Raw genomic sequence first — 20,890 nt, 5'->3', positions numbered from 1 at the left:
AACTAAAAGAAAAAAAGTGTTTAAAAAGTATTGAAATTTTGTCTTTTGTTGGTAAAAATTGTATTGGAGATATTGTTATAAATCTGGTACTACAGATATATCGACAGGTCTTCGAAGAGTTATTAATGTTCGAGATGTTAGAACAGAAATCAACTTCTTGATTGTGTAGAACGTAATATTTCCTGAAATGTGGTTGGTTCAATTTGTTGCTCCAAAATTGAGGGATGTTTGAGACTTTTTTGTCAGAAAACTATTGGACATAGCAATTTCAACTACTGTGAACACTTTTACATATATTCTGCCAAGCTATAGCAATTTTTACAAGTATAAATTAATTGACTCCTTTAGAGTAACGCGTAATCCTTTGAGTATAATATTCTCAAAACTTAAAGGTTGAGGAAAATGGTAGAAGAATTTAATTTTTTGGAGTCCATCTAGACAAGGCTATTAAGAACCGATACCCATAAAAATTTGTTTGTTTTATTAAAAACATAAAGAAAGAAATAGAATATCAAAACGTATAAACTTGCAATGGATACTAAAATAGTTTGAAATGATTGAAGGGTGTACTTTTCCTGACTACCAACAAACATTTAGATATACTTAAACGTGGAAAGAAAATGTACAACAACAATTTAGAATGACCTAATGGTAAATAAACAATACCAAAACGCAATGGAATATAGAAGCAATTTTAATCGTGCTATATCAAGATCATAAATTTTTATACGTCATCTTAACGCACTTCATTTAACGATGCGTTCTATTTATGAGAATTATACGTGTGTGTTCATTGGCAATGACGTACCGTTTTACGATGAGAAACGATCCGGCCTGTGCAATTAGCACCGTTGAAGTACATTTATTGAACTAACAGGAAACCATCTACTCTGGATAACTGGTACATGTTTGCAATGAAAATTGTGGATCTGTGGCTGAAACCGAGTATACTATAACCAATGTACTAAACATATTACAAACTTACGTCACGTTTAAATACATTCAAATGCTACCGATCATGCATTATAACATTAATAATTTTATTGATCGTGCGCTATGATGTTAGTAAACTATAGCTCTTTATATCGTTATCGAGTTATTTCATCTTACTTAGAATATTTATTTAGTTTTGTTTTTTTTTTGTTATTGAACGTCTGTATTACGGTTACTAAAATTTAGAAATTCTACGAAAGAAAGTATAAATTTTACAAATACTATACTTGAATGCATCAAACGTATTAGATTAAAAATGAAGTAACTGACAACAATGTTTTACATTCGACATTGATATTACGGTTCTATAAATTTGTCTCACTGAAAAAGATGAAAATAAATTGGTACTTTTTAATTCATCCATATTACGCGTAGAAGAGTATTACTGGAATAATTGTTACGTAATTATGCTAGTTTTCTAGATGTTTTTAAAATGTATAATAAATTCTGTATCGTTCTCATTGGGTATGCTGTAGATTGTTTAAAGAGTAAGTGATCAAAGTTTAGGAGCCTGTTCCACTGGCGTCACGGATGAAAAGAGGTTATACGATTATATGCCCGGAAACGGTTCTTTTCCGAGTTACAAACAACTTTTGGTTTATGATAGAGTTTTGCCAAGATGCCTAGAAAGTTCATAAAGGTTTGATCGTGCAACGGATATTATTCTTCCTTCCGCTTTCGCCTTTTACCTTTTATTTCGTTTCATCACAGTAAGCGCCGCTATTCTCTATCACTAACCGCTTGTGAAACGAATTACTTTGTCGAAGGTAAAGAAAAATTTAAACTTGTGAATCGTGACATCCATCGATCTTGTGACGGTGTTGTAAACATCGAGAAATATATTTATAACCTGTATATTTATCGGCGATTGTATTATACTTGTTCATATTAAGGTATTAACAACCCACATTATATTGAATTAACTCCAAGTTTTCCATTTAATAAATATTGTCACATGCGCAGCTGTACAAATTCCATTCAAATAATATACTGGTGTATTAATCATGTTGTACAAATTAGTTTTGATTCGTTTAGCATAAAATATAATTTCATGTTATTATTAAAATTTGAATTTCGAGATTTTATTTAGTTAAGAATGTTGCCCATTTTTTATTTGCTTATATGCATTTTTCATTCGGCATCCATTTCATTTGAATCTTCTACGAATGTTGTGTGGATCAAATGAAGATATAAAAATTCTGGAGGTGTAGAATTACCCGTATAACGTATAATTCTGCAGGTGTACAATTATCCACAGTACGTGAGCACAGTAACCAATAGTTGTTGCTCCATTGCGACACTGGACGGGGTCATCCCATGCCAAATCGGACAGTTTTCGAAGTCATATTTTGAATTTTGCTGTTATCGCAATATGTTGTAGCTTTGGATGATATTTAAACATGTTTCAAAGTATTTAAACAATCTTTAAATATTTGATCTTATAGTTGTCTATTTTAATTATAATTGTTATACTAGCAAACTAATAAGTATGTGCTTTTGAGTATGTGGTCTAATTACATTATTTCTTATTGCAGTTTTAATTTATGCAGCGACATTACTCCAGAAATTTCAACTTTACAACAAAATTTCTTCAATTACATAAAAATATATGAGAAGACCTTCATGTTTTGTATGGTTTACCTGAAAGTAAAAATATTTCGTCCTCGGGATGCACACTCTTCGTACATATACATTTACAGAAGTATTCTATACTTTCCTAAAGAGGGTCAACGTGAATATGTATATAGAAAATATCATTAAATATTTTCTTTTCTACTGCATTAATTAATGGTCTGAATACTACCCGTGCGTGTTTACTTTTGACTTCACGAAGTAATGAAAGACCAAACAAAGAATTCCTCGTTAGAATATTATAAAAATATTTTCGTCGTATAACATTTTTCGCGAAATCATACATTTATAAAAAATATACTTTCACGACAGATTTTTACGGTTCAGCGAAAAACGAATTCAGAACTGTCGGCTCGCAATAATTTAATAAACGTTACTATTATAGGCTCGTCGTTTCACCGTTGACGTGCTCTCTCAATAATTAAAAATATATCTGTTTGTCGGATGCGTCACGAATCCCTCGAGCCGTAATTTAATTCTGTAAATAGCTAAGTAAACAGACGCAATTCCATTAACATAGATCGGTGCCGTCTTTTCAGAAGCGGGGTTCCCCTTATGTGTGCGTTGTGTTAATTACGTCCTACATTTACGTCGCGTTTCATGAAGTCTCATCGTGTCCGTCGCTGCACAAAGGAATGTTTTCTGATGCGACCCGTTAAATTTTTCCGCGGCAATACGCTCGTATTGTTACAGAAGTGTGTCTATTTTTATCAACCCCAATGACGAATTTCTTTTCCCTGATTCCGTGAAATAATATCACGAAACAGAAAGTAATGACACCAGTTATTATTTATTTAACGAATTTTTTAATCATTTCATGAATTCCAAGAAGGCAAAGTCTGCTATAATTTTAAGAAAAACAGTTTTTATTGTATTTATTTTCTTCGACTTTTCATTCATTTCAGTGATTTTTTGTGTCGCTCTCATGAAAATTGATCATATATCACTGGAATGGGAATGTTTATGAAAATTCATATTTTTATATACACAGATAACGACTAGTAACGTAAATTAAAGTATGTTTTGTCTTCTAAATGTCGTAACATGTATTTTATTTTTCCTAATTTTTGTCTATTTAGATAGCTTCTTACGTATAGCTTTTTTTGGTAAATCTTTCACGTAGTTGTGAGATTTTATCACACCGTTATCATTGAGGTCAAAACGTCTTAAACACGAGATTGTTGTGTTCCAAATGGTGACACGCAAGCGAGAGTGAAAACAATTCCATGAAAATAATTCATACAGTGTCAAAAAAGTAGACTTGTTTTGAAATTAATGGTCTCGATTGTTAGCCGTGTTATTTTGCACAATACAGCAGCGTATTTCATTCGAGCATTGTGTAACGTAATCTACTGCTCCTTCAGAGTTAAACTGAAATGGCATCTTATGTTGCAATTTATGGTGTAAAATAAAGGCACAGCGTGAAGTGTTGTTTGACTGGTGATTGTGTACCATTGCACAGGAGCGGGCTAATTGTAAACCAAGTCACGAGTTCACCTCCCTTCGAACGTGGAAAATGAAACTCCTTCTACCTGACGAAGGAACCCGTCGGAAAGGCCGTCTCCTTTCTCGAAACTCTCTTCATTCCAACCTCGTATCGACCGCTCGTTACGACATTATTTTACGTCTCTGTGTCTGGCTGCGCGTCTCTGCGCGTGCTTGCGCTTTCGATATCACTCTCCCACTCTTTCAATTCCCATTTCACGGTGGTTTTGTAGCTCTCATTGCTGCAACGGTTCGAAATTCGCGAATTACTTCTGCCTCGTCTGAAGCTATCCACCCTGGATCGAAGAATAAAGTACACATCTCGTGGAAAAAAGAATACTCTTGGGAGATTTTACGGACGCGAGTCAAATTGCTCCGAAAATGAAGTCTTCTTTGGGAATTAGTTTTAAGGAAATATTGAAATATAATTTCCTTAAAAGCAAGTCCTGACTTTCCTATTACACAATCTTTATGTGTATCTTGAAGACTAACGAGATTGTATTTTCTTGTATGCATATATCTGTGTGTGAAATATATAAACAGCAGATTTTGGAGTTTGTATCTGTCTACGTAGAAGATGGAGGAAACGAAATAAAGTCTACGAATCATGATCAAATTGTTTGCTATTAGATCGGTTTAGCGATGGTTACTTTGAAGGTGCTAAATAACTTGAACATAACGTAAGGAATATCCATAAGAACGTTTGCTTAGGTACTATCGATACAACTTGAGTAAAGTGGAGGAGAAAAACAGGCGGACAATCCGATCAGGGATCTCGCAAGAAGCCTACCTCAAGTGCTATAGATCGAATTAGAACGAAACTTCGTAGGTGAAGGAAAACCCACAAATACTTGAACCGTTTTTGGACGTCAGTTTACATACAAAATCATGTTTAATGACGAGTAATGTTTATCTATTTTTCACCCAATTGTTAATTAAATATTTGTGATTCATTGAACACAAGTTAATACGACTTTTCGAAGTCCTGTGACATCAACAATTAAATGGATGGATTCAACAGCATCGTGTGACATGCTTTTAACAATTCTTTTTATTTATGCAGCATGAAATCCGAATTGTTGCTTGAAAGTAGTGATTACTGGAACAAAATTAATAACACTTTAGCATTGTACGTAATTGTCTATGTAAACTATACATCTTCTCGAATAATATTAGTCCTGAATTACTTTTCGTAGGTCAACTTGTTTAGCTTTTTCTTCTGAGCTGATAGCTCAGGTAGCTCCTGAGGCAACGCAACCTGGTACTTAACAAGTCAGTTCAGTCTTCATCCCTCCCCAAGGCATATTAATCAACTCTTTTTCACGGGGCGCCTCAATCAGTCCCTTGACACCTCTCAGAGGTAACTCAATTAGTTTCTGTTTGTGAGGCAGCTCAATCAGTCCCTGAGGCAGGTTAACCAGCTCCTCAACACTTCTACGATATCAGCTCAATCGCCTTCTTGATAGCTCTCCAATGCAAATTAATCCATTCCTTGCCATGGAGGCAGGTGAATCAGTTGCTTCACATCTCTCTCAGGCATCAAAATCAGCTTCGTTTTCCGTGTGTCTCAATTAACCCCTGAGGTAGTTCAACCGACTCCTTAACAATTAACTATTCTGTGCGGGGCATCTTAAACAGCCTCCTTTTTCGCAAGATAACTTAATCAGCTTCATTTTCTGGATCAGCTTAATTTATGTTTGGGGGTAGTTTAATCGGTTCTTTGGTAGCTCCTGAAGCAGCTTACATGTTCTCGTCCAACTACATTGCATAGAACACGTGCGAAGTTTCGAACTTTAATTATAATGAAACTTTGGGAATTTGTATCGCAACGAAAGTTAAGGGTCGTGTATCTTTTTAACCCGCAGAAACTCAATAGTAACCCTTTAACTACTTGAAGGAAGATTTTCTTATATTAAAAGTTGCTTCTGTTTTCTTAGATTGAGCATTGCAAATGGATAACCAAAACAGATAATAGATTTTGGATAAATATTGGAATCAAAATGCCTATGAAAAGATTCCTAGGAAACGAAGCGTTAAGGGCTGAAACTATCCTTCAGTCCCAACCCTTCAACTTGCGTTTCTCGTATTATACAATTATGATTTAATACACTTATCACCTTTATGAATATACAATAATAATAATATTCAGAATAAATATACCGTACGAAGTGTGTCAGAAAAGAATATGACTACATTTTCTGAAAGTCGTGTATTTTACTAACCCTTTGACTGCGGGAGAATTTTGCTGGAAATTATAAGAGACGTAGAGGTGTGAATTTAAAAAATATATCAGTTTATTCGTAGGACGTTTAGTTTCAAAATTAAAAATTAATAATTTAAAAGACCTTTTTTCTGAGATCTCGCAATGGTCTGATGGAATTTTCAAAAAATATCACCTTATAGAGAATGACAAATCGAAACTGTATTTTATATTTACAGTTTATCCATACAATGTTTAGTTTCAGAGATAAAAATTGAAAACTTAGAAGACCTTCTTCCTGAAATTCAATTTTTCCAACGAACTTCTAACTTTTCAATTTTTATTTTTGAAACATAGCATTTTATGAATAAACTGTAAATATAAAAAAGTTTCGTTTCATCATCCTTTGTAAGCTGATACTTTTTAAAAATTGACTTAATTAATACAAACATTTCTCTGAGCCCATTTATCGAGGACGTATATATGCGCTCTTCGCAGTCAAAGGGTTAATCGCGAAGAATAATACAGTCCCCTTCAAAGTAACACCTTCTAAATTCCCCTCGTAACAAGATCGGTTGTCAGCTACTGTGAGACTCTTCTTGACGCCTGTCACAGGCTCTTAAACGTGGTCAACAGTTTCGGAACCATTGCCTTTGATCTTCAGTTCCGGCTTCGCGAGCGGGAATTCACGAAGTGTCAGATTAGAGGAGTAAGGGGTTTGCGGTAATACCTTCAGTTCGTTTCAACATTTCTTTTCGACGTGCTTCTATCTGATTTACACGTTGCTCGTATACAACATCACGATTCAGATTGAGTTTCTCAAGCTCCATTTACATTTCGAAACATTGATCTCGGAACGACCCCTGACGTGAACGTAATTGTCTTTCTCTTTTCCGTTTTCGCGACACGGTTACCTAAACAAATCTGTTCCTCAGAGGTAAAATTAAGTTGGGTTAACTAATGCCACGTTCTTCTATTTAAAATATGGAATTTACAAGATTTTTACCAAGATTGCTTACGAGGTACAGGAATGATTAGAGGACCATATATGTATTAAATGAAACGATATCATCTTTTCTTACTCATGATATCAAATTATGTCACATTACTTAATACGTTACGTGTTTAATGTATTCATCTGTTGATGAAAGATGTATGTATTATGTATAAATGAAATGTACGTATGTATGTATACATGTATACATGTATGTATTAAATGAAACGATATCATCTTTTCTTACTCAGGATATCAAATTATTTCACATTACTTAATACGTTACGTGTTTAATGTATTCATCTGTTGATGAAAGATGTATGTAGTATGTATAAATGAAATGTACGTATGTATGGATACATGTATACATGTATGTATTAAATGAAACGATATCATCTTTTCTTACTCAGGATATCAAATTATTTCACATTACTTAATACGTTACGTGTTTAATGTATTCATCTGTTGAAAGATGTATGTATTATGTATAAATTCATTGGATCCGTTATTTGGTTATGCTTTAGATGATTTATATTTTTAACCGACTTCGAAAAGGAAGAGGTTACTCAATTCGACATGTATTTTTTTTTCCATAAAAGCCTGAATAATTCAACATAAAACGAATATTAATTTATTTTAAACGTTTCAACTCATAGGTTTCGCTTATGGTTAGTATTTCTAGAATATATTGAATGCATACATATAAGCGGATATATTAAATACACTAAACGCGTTATTTAATGTGTTTTTGTAGTTACTATGCGCTATTTCTAAGTCCAGAGAAAAGAAAAGTTTAATCTCGTAGTAAAACGGTGTCTTACAACAGACTTGGACAACTGGGCTTGTTACTTGAGCGCCCGTAGTTGCCCCTAGGGTAAAGCTTGGGGCACTGCCTCGAGCAAGTGACGTCACAGCTAATAATGATTGGTGATGATTAGCTGCAGTAGCAGGAATGCAGGGTCGTTCGGTTGTACTCTCTTCTACTCAGAAGATTGGAGTACCTTTCGACCTTTAAAATAACCTTGTCTTGTACATATACAACCTTTTACTGAAGATAGCATTTTTACATTTTAATTGTGCATTACTTACGTATGATTTAATTCCTGTGAATTCTATGTAATTTCTGTTAATTATCTCGATAAAATGAACCTGTATAATTACAATGTCCCTTTTGATTACCTTTTCGAGTTGTATTATTTTTGCAATATTTTCACGTCTAACTTTAACCTTCGTGTTATTTATTGTTACAGACTGCAAAATGGGTTGTTTTGGGAGCAAAGACAAGTTGAGCAAAGAGGATATGGATTTCCTAAAGTCGCACACGAGATATGACGAAGCGACTATAAAGGAATGGTACAAGGGATTTAAAGTGAGTACAACATCACGATATTTGCATCTTTAGTATAAGAAGAATTGTTCTGATCGGTCGAATGTGAATTGTTTTATATTCTTTGAGATACACTATGTTGCTTTATTAATATTGTTTTGGGCCACTATTTGTCTTCGATATCTCTTTTTATTTTTCTTGAAATGTGCGCATGTAACTTTTGAATAATTTTCAGTGAAATATTTTTTATTCTTCCATCGAAACGTTTCATTTGTACATCCTACATATGTTCTTCACATTTCTTTTTAATTTTTAAAGAAATTAATAAGTTACACGCAAATTTATCTTGGCTCTGAACTCAACACTTTCTGCAACAAAGGGCTACCTGTCAAAAATTTATTGTTTAAATATCCATGTCTACTCGAACACCATAGTAAAAAGATATATTGTGGAAATTAAACAAGTATCCAATTCCAGTTATAACTGTGTATGATTTTTTGTTTGTTTGTTCGTGCAAACAGCCAAAGCGTAGAAAAAGTTTCAATAAATGCATCAGTGATTGTACAAACAACTCTAGAAAGGAACAACGTGCTGGCTCGTTATGGCCAAACAACTCTGCATACTGTCCCATGTGCTTTGCAATATTTACATTGCATTTTGTATTCTGTACATGACGACTGTGAATTGAATTTCATATGTTTCAAAACAGAGTGAAAAGCAATTTCACCCGTTGTTTCGTGTTTTCCTATATTTTGTACGTGCGTATACTAACTTCGTTAGCACTTTCAATGTCACGCTAAATTCGCGCACGAGTCCCATCAGGCTATGGTTTTTTGGACGTACAGAATAATTTAATGAAACGATTGACAGCACTCGATCATACTACTTATCCTATGTCTGCTCGATGTCTGGTAATCTAATTTTTGTCTGCTTTCATATATATCATAGAGTTAATATTTCGTGTCCAAAAATATTTATTCCTAGCTGCGCTCCGCGGTTTCACCCGCGTGGAATACTATTCTTATTCGCGTATGTGCAATAATCACTGTAATGTTTATGTAAGTATGTAGTTTGGTAATTCGTAACAGATGAACGCATTTAGCTGGGTGTAGGATAAAGATAGATTTCCAATTTATATTTTTCATTATCCCCCAAACTATGCGACCAAATAACGTGCTGTAAAGAGCAAATTTTATCTTCATGAAATTTCCCAGGTGATACAATGATTCTTTTTTTTATAAAGCACGTCGCACGTAGCGAGCGTCAAGCGTCGACAAAAGGCAGTGTGTAAAACGTAGCGTGTCGAAGCGCAAACAAAAACTTATAATCTTCTTTGTAATTATTCTCATAATACATTCATTCTTTCTATAAGTTATTTTCCCCATATTATCCAACAATTCTCAAAAAACCCAATCCTACATTAATATATTATATCTAATAAGTACCCTTAAAGTTCACTTAATAATTTTCAATTAATTTTTAACATAAAAACACGTTATTGTGGTTTAAATATAAAAGCTAGGTATATCATATTGCAGACCTTTTTTTTTAGATCTATTGATAACCAATATTTTTGTATTACATTATTTTCACGTATGTCCAACCATTTGGTCAGCGTACGACGATAAAGTAATCAAGCAACGCTTTTCTACTACTAATGAAAACGATAAATTGATTGCAATCTAGGTTGAAATTGTTCAATTTCTATTTATTGACACTAGCAAGCTTTTTCATCGTAGAATTTTATTATTATTATTCGATATTGTTATAAATAATTGATAAATTCACCTCGCAGAAATAATTGACATGACTATTCAGTGTGTCCAAATGCCTACAGTAAACCGTACTTATTATTTTCATAATTATTTTCGCAATTATCGATGTTTTATTTATCCCGTCACGTTCTGACAGAACTGTCGACTAATATCGTTCGTGACATGGCAAAATATTCAGGTGACACGGCTCCCTATGGATTTCACGTGTCAGCCACATCCAGGTGACATAGCAGTCGACATGTTGAATGTTTGGCGTTTAACCTCGCACACAAAAATTGAAATTGACTGCGGTTTTACGTTGCGGTGATAAAACCAGTCAACTAATGTATCGGTTCGCGAAAAAAGTATAATTAAGACTGGCGTTATGTGTATATTTACAATTGTTTTTTGTATTGAAAAGTCTGGGTTATAATTAGATTAGTAATCGTCGTTATTGGCAATAGCAACTGACTTTCTATTTTCCTTATATCTTTTTAATCTAAATAAATGTATATAATATGTACATTCATTTATATTATTAAATTTTGACTCTCTTCCCGTATTAATTATATAAATAGTATTAGACCAATGGATTTCAATGATCCTTGTTTGATACTTTGCATGATACTTGTTTAATTTTTGCCAGGCATTAAGGATTATTCGTTCTCGAGTTACAAACTGTCTCGTCGAAGGATATAAAAGAAGCTGTTTGATTAGAAAACACAAATGATACAAATTCCTGTCTTGTACAAATTATATCGCAACAGAAGTATTGAGAGGGCTTTTCACAATGGAACTGAAAGAATTAATTCCAAAGGTAGAATGTTAAGCATAATAAATCCGGCTGAGATTCGTGAACTTTGCGAGGTCGTAAAGATAAGCATTACCACAAATTATATAGCCTACTCGAAACAGAGTTTTAGCCTCGTGAACATTTTCACGAGCATCTCCACAGATAACAGGTTAAAAGTAGCACGAATTAATCGTAAATGTGCTCTTATAAGGATATCCGTCTGGTCCAAGGAGTCGGTGTATCGACGGATCAGTGAATTTATTCCAGTTTCCTCGGTCAGATAACAGAAATAATGCGCATTAGCCCGAAGTGAATCAGATTTTATTACGTTTCCACGAGAGCAGATAACCTCGGTTAATTGAACCTTAAAGTCAAGCAATTGCGGTAGGGGAATCGCTGGCGCCTCGAAAAAGTGGGTCGCTTCGAGTTGCTCAGATAATTTAAACAGTTCAAGTTAAACTCGTTGCGCACAAACTAATTAAACCAAACAAACCGTCGTTAACGTCGACGATTTTCAGTTTGTCACGTATTTCGCGCGGGCTCTCGGTACGGTTTACAACTCGGACGAGCGAGTTTTTCAATTAAATTTGGTAAATGGAGGCAACATAGGCTGTTTCAGAAGCTCAAGATAAATGACATCGCGTAAAGTTCAATCTGATAGAATGCATGGGAGTGGCAGGTCTGCAAAGTTTCGATTCGTCCAATGTCGTGCCACAGTCCTCCCGATGGAGCCTAGAATATTTATAAATAACGTATTTCCTGTTCATGAGTATATACCGTTTTCAAATCAATCGAAACCTCGCGAGGAGAGGCGCTTATAAATCAACTACTTATGTAAATTATATTGTAATTAGTTGTGGAATTTCCTTTACAAAAATTATGTAAGTAGTACATTCAAATCTTATTTTTATTCTTAAAATGTAATATTCAGGCGTTTTTAAAATAGTCGTTTATCTGCCACGCTCATCCATAAAGAGTTAAGGAAATGATTTTCATCTTATTTTGGTCAATAAAATGGCCTCTTGAAATTTTCAAGACTATCAACTCGATACCTTGTACACAATACTGACGATCAAATAAATTACTAACTTAGGGTTAACGCTTTCGACTCCACTTTAGCTAATGTTCTGAAATCGTTAATAATTATTATGAAGAATAATAATAAAGTTTTACTAATCTCTGGTAGTTAGTCGAAAAGAGGCATGCCAGTCCTAAGTTCTATCTATTAAAAGGACTAGAAAGTAATGTCGTTTCTGCGAGTGTCAATACTTGTTTATCATTTATCAGCTCACTGTGTACCAATTGATTTTTATCGATCGGGTATTGAAAATTTGCACACTAGATGGCAAAAGGTTGTTGATAACGAGGACGATTACATAATTGATTAAAAATAGAAACATATTGTAAATGTATTTTTTTTAATCTAATGTAAAAGAAACGACATTTCTTTCTGGTCCTCTTAATACAAGGTGTTCGGTAACTAGTGGTACAAGCGAAAAGAGGGTGATTCTACGATGAAAAAAATAAGTCAGAAATATAAAATACAAATTTTTCATCCGAGGTTTGTTTTCGAGAAAATCGACTTTGAATTTTGGCCTGTATGTGCCATGTACATTAAATAGAATGGCAAACGTGATTCGAAAAACATTGTCCATGCCGTTGTGCATTATTCTAGCCAAGTTTGCTCTTCCTTTAAAAAAACAAAAGGGAAGAAACGACGAAGGAACTTTTCCCTACACCCAATATCTCCGACCCTCTTTTTCAGCCGAAACTCCTTCTTCCCATTTCTCCCTTTCCGTCTGACTTCTTTCCTGCTCTTTCCCTGTTTTCCTCCGAACACTTTCGTGCCAGCTAGTTCCCTCTCCCTTCCATCAATTTCATCTCAGAATTCCACGCTCTTTTGCCTGCCCTTGCTCTCAACTTTTGTCTCTGCGAGGGAGGATTCACCGAGAACCCTGGTTGCGTTCTCCACTCCACCCTCAAAGTCCACCGAGGTTCTATATCGTTCCAGCGCGTCCTCCAACCTCCTCCACTTCCTCCACCAGTCTCATACCACCGCCCAGTATTCCATCATCGCCCACGCTAACGTGCCGAATATCCAGAGGCGTCTTCTCCAGTCCTCCGCGAACCCTCATTTCCCAATTCCCCGCGTCTGCCCTTCTCGCTCCTCGGTGTTTTCTGTTTCCTGGCATCGTAGATCACATCTCATCGCAAGGATAAAGATAATAACGAGTTTGGGACGATAGCGTAACGTGTAACCTTGATTATTATTACATGAGAGTAGATCTACCTCTATCATTGCATGGTATCCATAAATAGTGGGGATGATAGCTGAGCAATAAGTAAAGCTGAAGGTAGTGCGGATGTTTTAATTATTAAAGGAATTATTGCAGAAATGTTCAGCTTCAAATTTACAATAATCGAAGTTGACATGATTTTTGGGGGATACTGGAAGCGTACGTTGGCATAACTTGAATGTTGGAGTATAAACGTGTTAACATGTTATCGCTGACACGTCAGTTAACATTAGCATAGTAGAATCTCAATAAGTGCAATCAACGCAATTGATAAGAAAAGCCTATACAGCATATAACTTCCAATATTACACCTAACTTTATTTATTCTATAGCGATCATTATCTGTATCTGTTGAGAGCAAACAATGAGTGAAGCTTTGTATTGCATAGATTTGGTGCAATAATCAAGATTTTACCGTGTTAGGAAAATATTATATTGATTTTTACAAGTGATGGAATAAGTATTTGTCAGTACTGTATGTAATTCCAGACGAAACTCGTGATATAGACTAACAATAAGTGAGGTTGTGAAGTTCCACGACTGACAATAATTAACTTATTATTTCCTGCAAATTTGTATAATCTTTACGAATATTATAAAGAGGTTTGTCTGTTTGTATGTAGGGGTTAATCTCCGGAAGTACTGAACCGATTTTAAAAATTTGTTTAGTAATAAAAAGCTATACACTATCCCCGAGTAACATAGGCTACGTTTTATTTTAAAAATAATACGATAAAAATACGTTTTCAATTTGAAATTTCAACGATTTGTAAATCAAATCGGGAGAAAAGCGTTGCTTGGCTACTTATTGGCGTACGCTGACCAAATTCCATTGGCAAATGGTTGGACATACGTGAAAATAATGGAATACAAAAATGTCGGTTATCGATAGATCTAAAAAAAAGCCAGCGACACCATATACTTAGCTTTTATATTTAAACCACAATAACGTGTTCTTTATGTTAAAAATTAATTGAAAATTATAAGGTAAACTTTAAGGGTATTTATTAGGTATAATATATTAATCTTCATAATGTAATATAGTAGTGCTAATTAGAATATTTTTAACGACACCTGAAAACTTCAAACACATTGATTACAAAAAGAACATTGGTATAAATGAGTATCTTAAATATATAAATCCCTACACTCTTTTATCTAACTTCCCCGCTATCTTCAACCCTCTTTCGCCTACCCTCTCTTTTTTCAAATCTTATCACCCTGATCTTCCATACATTTAATTCCAATCTCTTCCTGTCCAAATACCTTTCCAGCCTCATCATCGTTTGTATTCGACCTCATCCTCCTCCATCAACATCGCATCATTCCCGCACTCCAGCGTGTATACCTTCCCTCGCCTAATCTTACTCCACCCCAGCTTCCTTTCTCATCTCTCCTTTCATATCCGCAGTCACTATATTGAATAGATAAGAGCTCATTGGCCACCCTAGCCGTCCAAAAGCTCTCACCTGTCTCCGCACTCTCCCACTTTTACCCTATTTCTCGTCTACCCATACACTTCGTCTATCCTTATTCGCAACCCTCTTACATCGCTCCTTTTCTCTCGTCGTCTACTCCCGATAGCTATCTACCGAATCAAACGCCGCTTTCAAATCTATTAATAACGCCACCTGCTGCCCCATTTTTTCTCTTCCTGTGTACTTCTCTAACAAAAGAACAACGCCGATTGTCAGACGTCGATGAAATATACGTTTGGTGAAATATTGGACAAACGTTTATTAGATTCACCTGAGAACTATGCTAAAAGTGAAATCGCACCTTGTATTATAGCCAACCATTTTGGGTTTGTTCATATAATTCTTAATTTACAGAAGATTATGTTAAGTATGCTTGTGTTAATTAATTATTTATATAGGTTAAACGTTTTCTTTTCTCTTTTTCTCTTTATGATTTGTAAATGATGTGATCTAAGCAAAAGTTCTTTCTTATGTAAAAATTACAAGGATTAAATGATCTATCTATCTATCTCTTTAATTACTTTTCTGTGTTCTTAATTTTTAATTTCAATTTCCTTTGTTTTTAATCGTTCATTTCAATTTTAATTTCCTTGTGTAAAAATTACAAGGAATAAATTATTTATCTATCTATCTAATTAATTACTTTATGGCATTTGAAATCGTTTTCTTTGTTTTTAATTTTGTTCGTATATATCACTGCGTTGCGAATGACTCAATGAAATTCTTTGTTATTTATTGATTGGTAATAGAGAACACTAATTTTGTGCTCATCATTGATTTCTTAGAAAATCCAACATGAATATACAGGGTGAGTCATCTAACGTTACCACCTCAAATATCTTAGTTGTTTTTAAAGATACATCAAATATCATAAGGACAAAGTTGAATGGTTCAATGGGGCTCATACGATGCCAAAAACATTTTTGTTTTTATGTCATTGTTTTTTAAGATATCAAGGCCACTTTCATTTTTTTAAATGGAACCACCCTTTTTCAAACACCTACAATGATAGTCCCTTTCATTATGAATTCAACGACCATAATTAATCAAAATGTTTTTGGCATCGTGTGAGCCTCATTGAACAATTCAACTGTGTCCTGATGATATTTGATGTATCTTTGAAAACAACAAACATATTTGAGTTGGTAACGTTAGGTGACTCGCCCTGTATACCTTCTATGTCGTTGTTAGAAAAGTTGTGTAAATTTTGTCCTACATACACAGGAGTTCATGAATTTTGATTGTTTGTGGGGAACGTATTCTTCTCTTTCTGGACACGCTTATGATTGTATATTGTACGAACGAGTAGATGAGGCTCGAGGGAATTCAGACCGCTGCCTAAACTATGTATGCCGCTGGTATCCCTTGGGACTCGTCTTCTCATCCGTACGCATCACACTTCAAACGTTAGTATGTAACGTGTAGCATTATGTTTCCATCAACAGTACCGAGATGTTTAAAATTGAATCCCCTACAATCAAAATCATACATTACTTTTGCAAAAGTTATACGGTAGGGCCATCGTTGAAGACTAATAATGGGATATAAATTGAATGGCGAAGTTTAAACAGACACAAACTTCAAATTGTACCTAACTTGGTATGAGAAATTGTCGAATACTTCGTACACAGGTTATTTGCAGGGTACACTCTTGTTTTAGATATAATTATGATCGATGTATTATTGATATTGGGATTAAGTCAGGTTTGATGAATATAGTTAATGGATACTTCAGAGTAAAATAGGTTATCGATACAAGGATTAAAGTGTTATTTACTACATATTTGTAGCATTGCGTTCCAAGAATGAATTTCGATATATCTGGTCTATATTGTATGTTATAGATCACATGAAAAAAGGAAATGTTGCAAACGACACTTTCTCTTGAATGTTACAGCAAGACTGCCCGAATGGCCGATTAACGCCAGCGAAGTTTGTCGACATGTACAAAATGTTCTTCCCGTCTGGCAACGCGGAGGAATTCTGTGATCATGTCTTTCGAACATTCGACATGGACAAAAATGGCTACATCGATTTTAAGGTAAGACGAATTCATTCAAAACAATTGGAAGAATCTTTGCAGGGTGCGGAAAAAGTTCATCGACATCTTTTGTTATCATACAAGTTGTATCAAAGTTTAAATTTTTCAAGTAATATACTAAACGGAAGTTCGTAAAATTCTATACAAGACCCTCCGTTGATAAATAAAAAAATGTTGTACTTTTGGTATTAAAAGATTTTTCTATGATTGTCGATAGTCGTTGTAAATGAAAATAATTAAACAATTTCTTGCTATTACCCAGTATAATAGTTTTGTCTAATTATGTCCATGGTATCTTATTACATTACGAAACTAATTAAAAATAAACATTTAAAAGGCAGTATCACAAATCGTGAGAGGAAAATAGTGATCAAACGGTGTCTACGAACTTTCTCTACGCCCCGTAAGTCTGAATTCATCTGTTGATCTAAAAAAGCGAGACTATGTGACATTTTTCTCGTAGAACAACTTCTACCATGTTATTTAGATAAATATTTCAATAATTAGGTGTGATGTATGAGCGAAGTATGATATCTTATTATTAAAGAATTTCTTGACAGCAAAGTTGCTTCATGCTACTTGAGATATTCGCCCTACTATAAGTCTCCATAGCTGTTGCTTTATTTTGTACTCCCCATTCGACAAATACTTCAATTAAACTACTTACAAAATAAATGATTCTTTAACACGTTCGTCGCCACGTCACCCAGGAATGGGTGACAGGACTTTCTATTAAGGAACTAAAAAAATAAATTTCAAAGATCAGACAATAATGAAGATAAGTCTGGACAGAATTCGTGAATTTGGCGACGTTAAAAAATTGAAGGCTACGAGAGATGTTGAATTATCTAATCTACAATAGTCTCGAAACAAAATATTAAGTGTATAGAAATTTTCACAAGTTTTAGCTCGGCAGTCGACGTGTTAAAATGTTAATTATACTCGTTTAGTGAAATCAATTGTACAGGTGAAAAAAATGCTGAAACAATACTCTATTTTAAGCCTGTCTAGGTGTACATAACCCCTCAACCCATTGAGTCTGGTAAAGTTTTCAGACCCTAGTCGACAAATATATCTTTATAACTACATAGTAATAGAACAGCGCCTGACGCACGAGCTTTTATACACCCCCAAGTATGTAATTCACTGTGCACGTGTCAACGCACTGCTAGAGCTCTCTAACCCAGTGTATCGTACGTATCTACTTAACCCCAGCAGAGCACTCACGTAACTCTTTACGATCAAAGTAAGTACAGTTGCTAAAAGTTATACAGCTACGTTCAACTTGATCGCATTAAAATACTGCTCTGTATTTACCGATTCTTTACATTTTTTCAAAATAATTTTTTACGGTGTGATACATGAAAGTTTCCACGATTGAAATAACGAGGCATACCAAACGCTCAGTAATTGAGTGCTGGTCTAACAGGATTAGAACTCCTGATTTTTTAAATTTATAGTTTCCATTTATTGTGAGACGTTCTTAATTTTATATTTCTCATTTTTTTTTTATGCATTTAAAATTTCAATAAATAGTATATTATCAACTTAAAGGGGCACACTGCTTTTAGACCACTTGCGAGGCAATTTTCATGATTTTTTTGCAGCCAATATTTTATATCGCCTTAAGCAAGAATATTAATAAAAAGATCTATTTCTGATCCCAGAAAAGATAGAGCACCCTATCAATATATATTTATGAATAATCTATAAAGTATTGCTTGAGTCCTGGAATATTGGAACCGAAACGTATACTTTTCGTCGTTTCAGTTAATTCCATTTTTCCTAGAAAATTGCAATTCAATTTGCATAGTAAAATCTTTCGCAGCGAGCGAAGCTTTAACTCTTCAGTCCAATAAACGTCGCGCGCGAATTCGTCATTTATTGTTCAAATAAAAGTTTGCCGGTCTCTGGTATTTCGCGGATGAATTAAATTATCAAGTAACAGAAAATGTTACGTGTCAGGCAGGTGTTGCGTCGCGAGAACGGTCGAGGAAAATTGTAGGTGACGACGGAATCGTAAATTTGTATCGTCGGTGCTTGCCGAGATTGAGTTCTGAACACGCCCCTCCGCGCCAGCCGAATTTGCATACTACAACGGGAGTAACGAGTCGAAATTTTCGGTCAAAGGCTACTGTGAAATTATTGGATTCTAGAGGTCGTCTTGCACAAGTGAGCGATTATTCCAATTTCGCCTTGATCCTCTACAAATAATGTCAGAGTGTCCTGGAAGACAATGCACAATTCAAAACTGCAATTTATTAATCTCCTCCTTTTTTTCCCTCCCTTTTATGGTAATTTTTATATTCTTTCAAACCTTCATTTGCCTTTGTATTTTAACATGAGCTCAATGCGTACCCTTGACTATTCCTGAAGAGAACCCAATGCATAGAACTACAATAAAAACAGAAGATTTTGCATAATCGAGTAAAATGCCAAAATTTGAAACTAAATTGTAATGTAATGAAAATTATTTCGATAAATAATTGCCATCGTTTCAAAAACAATAACTATCCTCCGCGATACTGAGCATGGTACAGTAATGGTACAGTAATACAGTAATTTTAAATTGTCCTTTTTCGTGCTCTGATTACTTTGTTTGGACAGACAGTTGAAAGCTAAGAGGAAGCAAAGTGACTAAAACTGTGCAATATTTTCTGGGCCACCCTGATAATAATAAGTTGCGAACGATTCGTTGGTGCATTGTGACGGGGCAGGAGGAACTGACCCAAATTCCGTGGAATAAAGAATAAATCCCCTTTTTGTTGTAACTCTTTTATACCGACTGACCTCAAAAGTAATTTAGGTAAATACAAGTGTTGCGCGTTCTTATCCCTTGTATATTGGAATTTTCTGGATTACTACGTGACCCTTCCAAATACATATCTAACGAAAAGAATTCGTGGCACGTATTCAATCATTTTTAACACCTTATTGGAATGAAAGGAATCTTTTGAACAAAGATTTTAATTAACATAAAAATCCATCTACTACGTTTTCAAAAGAAAACCTTTTTTTTTTTTAAGTAACGAGTACTCGTCCCATTTATGATAACATGTTTTACAACTCAAGTTTAAATACTTAACAAACTTTTGAATGAATATTGATGAAAGTGAAAATATTTTTAAGAAGGCAATGACAAACTAAGAGCATCTATATTGGGAAAATATATGTCTTCTGTGACATACTATCACTTATACAACAATATTTCATATAAATTTAAATATTAGGTCGCAAGCTTAGATCGATAAATAACCACCACATCGAAACTACACGACCATCTTGCTCAATTATTTCTTCTAAACATTAACATTGCACAGAACAAACTAAATATTGAGTGAATTATTTTAATAATATATTATTTTCTCTAACTCCAAACACCTGAAAATATTGCATAGTAAATATATAATATAAATAACCAAGTTTTAAGAGAACTGTTATTACTTCGGTTAAAATCAATCACGTCGAAGCTCTTGAGGTCACAAGTGGACCGCACAGTTTCTTTACCTTTTGGCACATATGATATATTGGCTCAGAGGTCTTCGGCAGTGTTGACAAGTGCTCAGCGAATTACTTGGAAGGTATACAAAAGCTGGCTCGGTGGATGCTATTCCTTTACTAGTTATAAAGCAATATTTGTTGACTGTGGTCTGCCAGAGCCAACAAGACTATTCGAGGGTTGACTGAATTGCTGTGGAACAGATGCGCGTGTATTGCCATGCACATATGAGTATCTTAGCAACAGCATTCGCGGCTAGCTATGGTGTATCCACACGTTATTCATCGTAGGGAAAGTACCTCGAGGTCTAACACATCCTATGACTTTAATATTCTCTACTAGTGGTATACAAATTTGATTAACGCGTTTCTAAAGGAAAGAATTCTTATTTGTGATA

The 20,890-nt window shown here is 34.5% G+C and overlaps 2 protein-coding genes across 6 annotated transcripts in view; both read left to right on the top strand.

Annotated features, from left to right (window-relative positions):
* LOC128881079 (neurocalcin homolog) overlaps positions 1–20,890 on the top strand; it is a 160,618-nt gene that overhangs the window by 105,118 nt on the left and 34,610 nt on the right. The window lies entirely within an intron of this gene.
* Positions 1–20,890, top strand: part of LOC128881080 (neuronal calcium sensor 2) — a 144,062-nt gene that overhangs the window by 104,954 nt on the left and 18,218 nt on the right. For all 5 annotated transcript variants that reach the window (XM_054131774.1, XM_054131777.1, XM_054131773.1 and 2 more), the window contains 2 exons: positions 8,555–8,673; positions 16,851–16,994. In XM_054131774.1, the coding sequence (XP_053987749.1) occupies positions 8,563–8,673; positions 16,851–16,994 (255 nt within the window). In that variant the 5' untranslated portion in view covers positions 8,555–8,562. The remainder of the gene's footprint in view (positions 1–8,554; positions 8,674–16,850; positions 16,995–20,890) is intronic.

This window comes from Hylaeus volcanicus, chromosome 8, assembly GCF_026283585.1.
Source record: "Hylaeus volcanicus isolate JK05 chromosome 8, UHH_iyHylVolc1.0_haploid, whole genome shotgun sequence".
NCBI lineage: Eukaryota > Metazoa > Arthropoda > Insecta > Hymenoptera > Colletidae > Hylaeus > Hylaeus volcanicus.
The sequence above is the reverse complement of the archived record's forward strand: the minus strand, read 5'-3'. Positions and strand labels throughout refer to the sequence as shown.